This window comes from Dreissena polymorpha, chromosome 6 (genome assembly GCF_020536995.1).
Source record: "Dreissena polymorpha isolate Duluth1 chromosome 6, UMN_Dpol_1.0, whole genome shotgun sequence".
Taxonomy (NCBI): domain Eukaryota; kingdom Metazoa; phylum Mollusca; class Bivalvia; order Myida; family Dreissenidae; genus Dreissena; species Dreissena polymorpha.
This window is the reverse complement of record NC_068360.1, coordinates 84,469,743-84,480,752: the sequence shown is the minus strand read 5'-3', so window position 1 is coordinate 84,480,752 and position 11,010 is coordinate 84,469,743. Positions and strand designations below refer to the sequence as shown.

Below are 11,010 nucleotides of genomic sequence, written 5' to 3'. Positions count from 1 at the left end.
ATTTATTTATGAAAATGACAAAGTTGTCAACTAGTAAAACATAATACACTTGAAAGTATAAACAAAAACACATACATGTACATATCAAGTTAAAAATATTGCAAGTAAATCTCAAAATATCAACATACAAATTTTACGTTTTGTCTCCACATGTGTCATTCACTCCAAACTTTTTTCTTGTCTTATAGATCACACGTATAGATCTTATTCACATTACATTTTATATTATTGTTATGGATTTTTCATCAAATAATTTTTAAAATTTGGTGTGATTTTAAGTTATGAACAAGTAAGTAAAGTATTCCTCACAAAATGGAAAACTGTGTTGTACAGTATTAACGAGCATCCTTCTACTGAAAACAGCATTGTAAAAGAGAGTAAATTCGGAAAAATATAAAATAATTGTATATACACAAAATAAACTTGAGCTGTCACCGTATAAGATTAATATCATGATAAAGAACAGTCATTTATTTATGAAAATGACAAAGTTGTCAAATAGTGAAACATAATACACTAGAAAGTATAAAAAACACACATACATGTACATATCAAATTTAAAATATTGCACGTAAATCTCAAAATATCAACATACACATTTTACGTTTTATCTCCACATGTGTCATTCACTACAAACTTTTTTCTTGTCTTATAGATCACACGTATAGATCTTATTCACATTAAATTGTATACTATTGTTATGGATTTTTCATAAAATGATTTTTACAATTTGGTTTGAGGTTAAGTTGTGAACAAGTAAGTAAAGTATTCCTCACACAACGGGAAACTGTGTTGTACTGTATTAACGAGCATCCTTCTACTGAAAACAGCATTGTAAAAGAAAGTAAATTCGGAAAAATATAAATTTATTGTATATACACAAAATGAAACTTGAGATGTAACAGTATAAGATTAATGACATGATAAAGAACAGTCATTTATTTATGAAAATGACAAAGTTGTCAAATAGTAAAACATAATACACTTGAAAGTATAAACAAAAACACATACATGTACATATCAAGTTAAAAATATTGCAAGTAAATCTCAAAATATCAACATACAAATTTTACGTTTTGTCTCCACATGTGTCATTCACTCCACACTTTTTCTTGTCTTATAGATCACACGTATAGATCTTATTCACATTAAATTATATACTATTGTTATGGATTTTTCATAAAATGATTTTTACAATTTGATGTTAGGTTAAGTTGTGAACAAGTAAGTAAAGTATTCCTCACACAACGGGAAACTGTGTTGTACTGTATTAACGAGCATCCTTCTACTGAAAACAGCATTGTAAAAGAAAGTAAATTCGGAAAAATATAAAATAACTGTATATACAAATAATAAAACTTGAGTTGTTAACAGTATAAGATTTATATCATGAAAATAACAAAGTTGTCAAATAGTGAAACATAGTACAAATATACACAAAAAGGCACCCAAGTTCACAACAAACCGACACATTTTAATAAAATCGGAATCACCGTTTTTGAACGGTCAATGTTAATAATTGGGATTTCAAAACGGTTTGATGGAGCCACAAGCCTTACACATTGCCAATAAATTTTCACAAAGCATTCAATTGTGATAAAACAAAATTCAAAAATTCATAGCATCACACTTGAAATTAAATAGCAATTAAGAAGATTTAAATTTAATTTAATCATTTAAATACTCCATGGTTTTGGTACACACCTGACAAACATATTTTAAACTTAGCAAGTCACGTTTAAATGATACCTAAACGAGTATCAGCCACATTTTGTTTTTTGATAAACACAGCTTCGTGGCATCATTTAGTATGAAAGCAAGATCACCGTCTTGCAATTTAGAATATAGAGCCCAGATTATTAATCTTGGAAGATATGGCCCTCTTAAAATATTGATTTGGTAAAAAAAATGTAAATCCTATAGCCAATTTCATTTACAAATTATAATGTATAATAAGTATCAATGTATAGTGTTTATCCAATGTCGTCGTATGTGTAATGTGTGATGTAAATCCAAACTGGTTATATGTTCAATTTGTGATTTAATTTAATTCGTAATGCAAATCCAATCTCGTCGTAAGTTAAATGTGTGTTGTTTATCAAATCTCGTGGTCAGTTCATTGTGATACTTCTATCTAAACTCTTTGTAGGTTCATTATTGTGTAAATCCATTCTAGTCAGTTTGTGTTGCCCTGTCAGACGAACGTGATGTGGACAATTCTAGACCTTTTAAGGTATTGTTTGTGGTTGGAATAAATTTCCGGTAAACAGCTAACATCTGTTCAATGTAAAATCAAGTAATACAAATTATTTTGAATAATGCAAATGCAATACAGTTTCCCTAGATGAATGGATGTTCAATAATATTTTTAATATTCTCATATCTTTTAAGTTATTGATATTCCTTAGTAAGTAAAGCGGTACCTTTGGGAAAAATATCAACACCTCCGAAACGAGAGTTCCGACGAAAAGGCACACAGGAAGTGACTCCAAGCAGTTCAATCGGTTTGTCCTTAAGAATCAGCGACAGAACAAGACCAACAACGCTCAGGACGACAACGTTGTACAAACATATACCGATCGTCTTAGAGTCGTTCAAGTTGTCTATGTGTACCTATTTGCATTTATAACAAGGCATAATTGTGAGCTTGGATATATATTTGTGTGATGTGTTGCTGTTTGTCAATATTTTTTAAAAATATATCACTTTGAAATTTGAAGCCAATTTAATTTAGAACTTTTATTTCCCATTGTGGATGTTGAACATTGCAGAGATCCCATGGTTGGAAGACACAGTAGCTGATCACAATTACATGTTTTTTCTCTCGACAAAATTGTCTAGTTACATGGGAATGCTAAATGACAAAATTATTATATGAAATGATACCAAAGTGATAAGGAAACAAATCAAAAATCTAAAAGGTAATAGCAAACTTAGGTATTTTTTGACTGACGGATGCATGATACACAATTGATAAACTTTTACCTAATAACTAGATAAAGTGTTTGGTATATTATCGATTTAAGCATGAGATTGGGGACAAAATTGACATACTCGTCTTGTTTCCCATGCCAAGAAAGCACCGAAGGCTATAAGAGCACCGTTGACTGTGTGAAGGGTCCAGTTGAAATAGCTGGAGTAGTCAGATACGCAAACAAGGTAAAACGCTGCAATCGTGTCCCCACTATCTTTGGTCACCTTTGTAATATTGGTAAAAACATTGTATATCTCACACAACAAACAAACAAGAAGAATTATCTTTAAGCAAAATATTAGTATTGTTCTTGTGTATATCAAATCAACACTTACGTTATCTGTCTTCAGCATCTGCTTGTCTACTCGATGCGGTGAGTAACCCTCCCAGACGATCAAGACAAGTGTTTCCATAGAAACGAGTATACCGATGATGACAAGTAGATGTTTGTCCCTAATGGACTACAAGCATAAATCACAATTAAACTGTGCATTGTATATGTTTGACCCGGGCTGCTTTAACAAGTCATTTGGGCGAACAATATAAGATTACCAACCTAGAATAGCCATACATTCTTTGAAGTCCTTCTGGAAGCTCATGTTTATTATATATGTTCTTTATAAATATTCAGTCAATACATTTCATACGATAAGAAGCTGTCAATAATGTTTTGTTAAGTTTGTTACTGACAAACTCAGTTTTCCTGCAAGCATGAACTGTTAGGGTTCAATCCATTAGACATACCAGTATACAGTTGTGATACTAATGCAGTAATTATGTACTTAAGTAAGTACACTCATTTCTGTATACAAATCAGGTTTCCAATGGTTATACAATATATTACGGTAGACGTGGCTTGCTATCATAAATTGTAATTATAAAATTCAACAACAAATAAGACAACCTAAATTAACCAATTCCAATAAATGTTATTCATTCATGTATTTAGATTTAAATCAAAGGCTGGATGGCTATTGTCTTATTTATGTCAACAATATGCATACTTCTGTAACACTGGTTGTATATTTTGTGGATAAATACATTATTTTTAAATTGTTTTCAGTTTTCTAACAGTAAAGCAATAGTTTTCATATTTACAATTCATTAATGAAGAAATTGAAAACAAACAGAAAATAAGATGTATGAGATATCACAAAATACAACTGAAAATGTTTTAACGTGTATTCTGTAAAAAAAACTGTATTAAATTAAGAAACAAGGTCTCCACCATATGTCAGTTGCTCATATTTATTGAATTTTTAAAACCAAAGGCATCTAAAAATGTATTATCAATTTGAACCAAGTACTGTGACTGTTCAAATTAATTGTTACAGAAATTACAATTTAAAATTCAAGCCTTTTCATTGTTGTCAATACCAATTATTTGCGAGTCAAAATCTGCAGAAATATGTTATGAGGAAGAACAATAATTTAATAATTAACAATGTCAACAATAGAAATCGTAATGCGTACCTGCTTGCATGATTTATCCATGTACCAAATCCAACACTACAGCTTTTGTGTTGAAATACAACATAACAACAAAAAAGCAACGTTCGAGATTCTTACAACATCTGCATCCCAAAGGAAATATGCCTTATAAACTGTTTACAAACAATTGAGCATTTTATTGAGGTAACACTATTTAAGGGCGGCATATGTTTCGTTTCGTAGTTTTGAAATGTGGAATAGAACCTGTAGCATTGTATTGTAATTCAAAGATAAAATACTTCGCTACAAGCCATTTATATATCTTTTTCTCGATAATGAAGCAACCGACGAGGGAGTGGTTTCCGATGGCCCCGTCACATGTAAATGCGTACGAAATAATAATATAAAAGATACAATTGTAATTAATATTTGAAAATGTGACATAAGACGATTTAGAGGGAGGGAATAAACAAAGCACTTTTCATTATCTAAATGTTTAAAAAAAATAGTATGTGTAAATTGAAAGATTTCTTTTATCAGACATACCATTTTTAGTTTCATCCGTTTATTGGTGAAAATTCTGTAGACTCTCCATGTCTTGGAAAGCATGGCACCAAATGTGGTAGCGAATCCTATCCAGAAGCAAAACAATCGCACCTAAATCAGATTCAAAACAAATTCCGGACGCATAACTCTTATTAAAAACAAACATACATTGCATATCATTTTCGATATAATTATGTGATTTAAACATTTAGCTAGGATAAACATCTTTCGACCTTCAGTATGCGGATATATTTTTCAACCATTATATGGCAATATGCTTCTATTCTGTTGTCCAAAACTGTATAGGACAAACAAGAGTTATATAATAACGTACGAAACCCGAAGTTTAATCTTTTTATAAGCAGCAACAAAAAATGTTTAAATGTTTTGCTTACCGCACACATTTCTTTGATGGTCGTTGCCGTTGTCTTGATAATTATAGTTACATACAGTAATAGACAACCAACAAGTAAAACACTGTTTATGTTTGGTGATGACATTTTCACTATCCTGCAAAATATCAAGAGTCGAATGTAATGGGTTTCTACTCAGGCATCATTGCACTCAGAAAATATTTATTGCGTAGCCATTTGTAAATGGAAATAAGGTATTGCAAATTTGCACTTTAAAAAATTGATTCTTACTATATAACATATCGAAACTGTTTACCAAACAACTTAAGTAACGTACACGCACACGATAAAGTGCTAACCATATCTATAATATTGGTTTCATGCAAAAGTGAATATGAAAATAGAAACTACATTCTACCTGTGATTTCTCCAAATAACATTGAACGAGAAGCAAGCTATTGTGAGAATAATTCCACCGACCAGCTAATCCACACATCGTCACGGATAATGACTTAGGAACGGGCTTCTCTTCGAAAAGTGTAACAGCAGAATCATGTGGAATACTATTCTCTGCAAAAAAAACAGTCGCCTTATTTTAGTTATCATTTCAAAAAAATATTTAAACATATGATTACGCAACAAAATGGTTTATGTTTCAATTTAAATAGACAGTACTGATAAACATGATTGCTATGCATTACATGTTTTGTATTAAGTATTAAGTACATTGGTATTGAAGACAGTTCGTTAATTATTTCAAGAACATTGAGATTGGACATTGGGGACCGTTTTGGATTTTTGTTCATAATGTGTGCCAATTAACTTTAAATATTTAATAGATGCACTTAAATACGACCTTGCCAAATAAGTGCTCCATTGTTCCATTCATAATGAGAATTCGAGCGGTTATGCTGAATAAAATAAGCCACCACATTTGTTCTCGAATCTAGAAAATAATAAATATTTTAACACACTTTTAGTCAACTTAACCTGAATCAAACTTGTGTAAACACAAAGACATAATTATCGTATTTATTATAAGTTACTTGTCTTTAATAAAACACATTTGTATTACTTTAAATAAGTTTATTCGTGTTGACCTGGTTGAACACTCTCAGGCACCAACAAAATATTACAAGTTGATTGATTGATTTGAATGATTTATTTTATTTGGTTAAAATATGAACATAACATAGCTACTACATAATGCAGACAAAATAAAATATATTATCACAGCAATATACATAGTAAACCATGGAATGCTTGCACAATACCAAGGATAACACAAAAAAGAGAAAAATGATATTCACTTAATTCCATTGACTGTAAAAAGGGTTTTTTGATGGCACCCTTTAAATTGTTAGGTTAAGTTACATTCCTGAAGTTTGAGGAAGATTGTTCCCTAAACTGATACCATTATTTGTAAATGTTTTAGAACCAAAGCTACCTACTCTTGGTTTGGAAAAACGACCAGAATCGACAAATTTTCAGCAAACAGTTTGCGTAAAAGCGCAAGCGCATAAAGTAAGATGATGTGCACGAGGTTGCATTACCTTGAATGCGTTGCAATTCAACAACTGGATTTACAGCTCCCTCGTCAAACACAATCCTACCTGACGTGCCTTCAAAATCTATGGATTTAATGCAGTCGGTAATAGAACGCCAAAAAATATAATCTCCACTCAAGAAACGGCGTTCTGAAAAAGAAACATGTAATTGATACAGATCATGTCAATTTTTCAAATGCAGATCTGTAATTAATGAGTACTTGATCTTGCTTATTTTCTTCGATCTACTGAAATACTAGGTATTGAATCTGCATGTTCAACTCTCACCTAAACGCTGTACTTACCCGTAAGCATCCACATACGCAATTATAAACAGTTATTGAAATAAAAATACAAGGTACACATTTATGCACGTTATAATAAAAGCTCCTCGTTAAAGCATTCTTCGTTAAAGAAATAAAACATAACACAACATACTATATATGCTATGGACAGATGATCAGGTGGGAAAGTGTATATCCAACTTACCTCTTTAAATAAAATGTATCTTTGAATATTAGCGAACATTACTAGAAGAGTTTGGGATCAGCTCAGGTGTTACAGATCTTGCATACGAGTAATATACAATTAATGAATGAGACATCTGCTTCTCTAAGTTATGTGCATTTAGCCAAATAAAAAGATGTGTCAAAGCTTCAACGAAACATGCTTGGGCACATCACCTTCAAAGCACATGCTTGTGATAAACATACAATTTTGAGTATTCATACAAACTTACCTCGATGATCCTTTACATCTTCATTAAAATGTAACTCTGAAACAAAAACAACATGAAATTGATACAGCTGATGTACATGTACACGTTTCCACATTATAATCCGTAATTAATTCATATGCGCGCTTGATGCTGCCGATAAAGCTATGTTATTATATTTTCTGGAATACCAGATATCGAAACAGTATTTAAGATTTTCAAGTATACGCTGTACTTACCCATTCGCATACACTTACGCGCGTAAGAAAATTAATTGACATAAAACATGCATAGTTTAATATTAGTTTTTCGATTTAAAGCAATATTCACAGTCGACATAAACAGTATAACGCGGTACCGAACGTATATTCCATGACCAAATGCACAGACGGAAAAGTGCATAACCAACTTTCCACTTTAAACAAAAAAAATGGAAGAAATTAGCAAACATGACTATAATAAATTGGAATCAACTCAGGCGCGTCACTTCTTCAAACAAATATGTAATATTATCCAATTACTCATGAGGACTCTGCTACTCTAAATTTATTGTATTTAGACACGTTAACTAGAAGTTTCAAAGCTTCCACGAAACATGCTTGGACACATTATCAAATTTGACCTCTATTTGACCTCTATTTGTTACTTAACATTGAGTTGGTAACAACGGTGACAAATCTACTAATTGAGTATTTGAAGCACGTTTTTTGAACAATATATGACTAACTAAATGTTTAATTTCGAAGTATCTGAATAATAGTCATCTTTGAACTGTGACTCTAAAACCTTAACAATACCTTTAAGCTAGATAAGTTTAAACCAATTTGCACAAACAAATAATTAAAGCTTCATCTAGAATAGTATGCAACCATAAAGCCTTAAATTACTTAACTATTTTATTTATACAATAATATTTTTTGCAATAAATTATATGAAAGCATTAATAGATTATATCTAGCAACACATGGGTCAATATAATAAGTTTTACCCGTTTCAAATATATTGTGATTAACATACAATATGTACAGTATTTATAAGAGCTCACCTTTATAACAGTCCAACGCCAACGCTGCAACCCATACATGGTCGTAACACTTGTCGAGAGCGTAGTCGAATTTGTTGGATGTTGGCATATCAGGACGAATCTCTTTGATAAGGCCCGAGTCTAAAAACAGCAATTTACTATTAAGCAATTGAATTACTTTGAAAGTAAATGTTTCTGTTTTATCAAACGATTTACTTTGTTTCTCGTTATAAATACTTTCAGGGGGGGGGGGCATGCGTATACCGGAGCTTACCGCGTCTAAGTGAGAAAGTTGGAACAAAACTTCAAAGATGGCGTCGTTTATTGGGTTTTCTTGAAGGAAGAGAGGATATTTTCACCCGGTAAGCCCCTTTGTATTTATAATTATTTTAAATGAATACGCCCTTTCGGTTCTCCGGTGTTTGTGCTTCTCTCGGTTTTTTGTTTCAAGTTCGTAGACGTCGGGATAAAAAGTTATTGAAGAAAAAACGTCTACAAATCTGTTGTCTCCTTACGTGACGTTCGAAAAATGGGATGTTCAAATATCATTTTCTCTTATAATAGACATTATTGATGCACGTGTACAGTCAAATATAACTAAAACCATTATTATTCCATTTTCCCGACGCCGTATTATCTCTTATAACTTATTTATTGCCAAAAACTATTGGTTTAACCACTCTTTTTGGAACTGACTTCTTTTTAGGAACATTTTTGGGACATGACTTCCAAATGACCAACACAGCTCATACCCATGTAAGAAGGTAATACACGAACTTTCTGTCGTGAATGAATTTACCATTTATATAAATGTTTTAAAGAACGTCTCCTCTGTTTAAATGTATACCTCTTTCATACTTTTCAAAGATATGAAACCAAAAGCTATATTACAAAAGATGAAAAATAACTTGTATTGTTATAAACTGCGACATTATACGTGGGGAGCTTCACTTTTTTGCAATATACATGTACTATAAAGCAGCATAGCGCCCTTTTCGGAAGGGATATTATGTTCTAATGTAATATAATCGACTTACCGGTTCGGAATCCATTTTAAACTAATTGGCGGGTGCACACAGCGGCGGATAATATGCAGGTCAAAAATAGATTTTAGATCCGGTGATGCTGGCTTTGACACCCGACGCATATATACATTTATGAATGAAAGGATTCATGAACGTTGACGTCGCTATTGGTTACCAGAATTATTCCCACGTACGTACTTCAACCGTCATTGTTTACAATCTATTAAGTGCAAAAGTACTGGAATTTGTATAGCGTTTTTTAAAGGCGTATGTCCAGCGCGTGTGCCGGGAAAACAGGGCTTAATGTATTTTTTATTCAGCTCTATAGTATTTATATCAAATCTGTATTAAAAATGTCGGTGAACGTTAATCCGGTGTTAAGTTTTGAAAATATTGAGGCGTTCATTAATTATGGATCTAAAACGGAGCATTAATCCGCATATTAAAAAGAAACACCGGGCGTATTGCATTTTAGTTCGGAGACATGAAATTATTTCGGAAGAAAGCAATTAGAGGTTTAATTCTATATGAGCAAGTCTCGCTGCGCACGATTACGCTCTAACTTCTCGTATATATTTGACTCTTATGAATCTTGGCAAATACCTAGTGTTTTATTTTGCTTAATCTAAATTAAGTTATGCATCTTCATGTACTTTAAGCAGCATAACATGACTTCCAAATAACCAACAGCTCTTTCATATGTGAAAGAGATTGACACGAAATACCTACCCATCTTTAATAAGGTTTATATGTGTACTTCATTATTATAGTTTTATAGCATTTTATGTGGTGCAATATATGTGTTTTCTTAATCATTTTACTGTATTATTATAAAAATTCTGTACAAAATCTGCCGACCAATTGAATCAATTCACCGATTTTAAAGAAGATGGGTTGTGGGGTGGCTGATGTACGAGATAATAGAATGTTTATCAGCCCTTTCAGTAATATTTTAATTAATTAAATGTATTTTATGACGTGTCGACCTTATTCTGATATGAAATTTTCTTTAACCATTATTTTACTGTATTTTCAGATGATGGAGGTTAAAGGGCGATTATAACTGCATCTTTCGTTGCAGTATACAATTACGTAATTAGGAATTTAAAATTAGCGGACGACTGGGATACCATTCCCCATTCATGGACCACATGGATTTAAATGTAGAAAATGCAAGAGAGAGTCCTTCAACAGAGCTGGACTAAAACAGCAAATAAACCAAACAAACCAAACAAAACTAAATGTACAGCTAATGTATTATGTGTTTTTGTTTGTTTTATTTTATTATTTCTACATAGACAAGTGTGCCATATAATTGCTATGAATACTACGTAACTACACGTTTTGTTCCGTATATGTCATGATGCTAGTTTCTCATATTTTTATGAAAATAAA

At 31.8% G+C, this 11,010-nt stretch overlaps 1 protein-coding gene and 1 long non-coding RNA gene across 2 annotated transcripts; both read right to left on the bottom strand.

The window, feature by feature from the left end:
• Positions 1 to 1,882: 1,882 nt before the first annotated feature.
• Positions 1,883 to 5,057, bottom strand: LOC127835002 (gamma-aminobutyric acid type B receptor subunit 2-like). The gene is made up of 5 exons (XM_052361168.1): positions 4,952 to 5,057; positions 3,310 to 3,435; positions 3,055 to 3,198; positions 2,424 to 2,613; positions 1,883 to 2,277 (listed from the first exon to the last, which is right to left on the bottom strand). The coding sequence occupies exons 1-5, from the start codon at positions 5,012 to 5,014 to the stop codon at positions 2,195 to 2,197; spliced, it is 606 nt and encodes a 201-aa protein (XP_052217128.1). The 5' UTR covers positions 5,015 to 5,057; the 3' UTR covers positions 1,883 to 2,194.
• A 287-nt stretch (positions 5,058 to 5,344) lies between these two features.
• On the bottom strand, positions 5,345 to 6,255 carry LOC127834609 (uncharacterized). Its single transcript, XR_008028017.1, has 3 exons — positions 6,161 to 6,255; positions 5,723 to 5,874; positions 5,345 to 5,461 (listed from the first exon to the last, which is right to left on the bottom strand). It is a non-coding gene; the product is annotated as an uncharacterized LOC127834609 (long non-coding RNA).
• Positions 6,256 to 11,010: the final 4,755 nt, after the last annotated feature.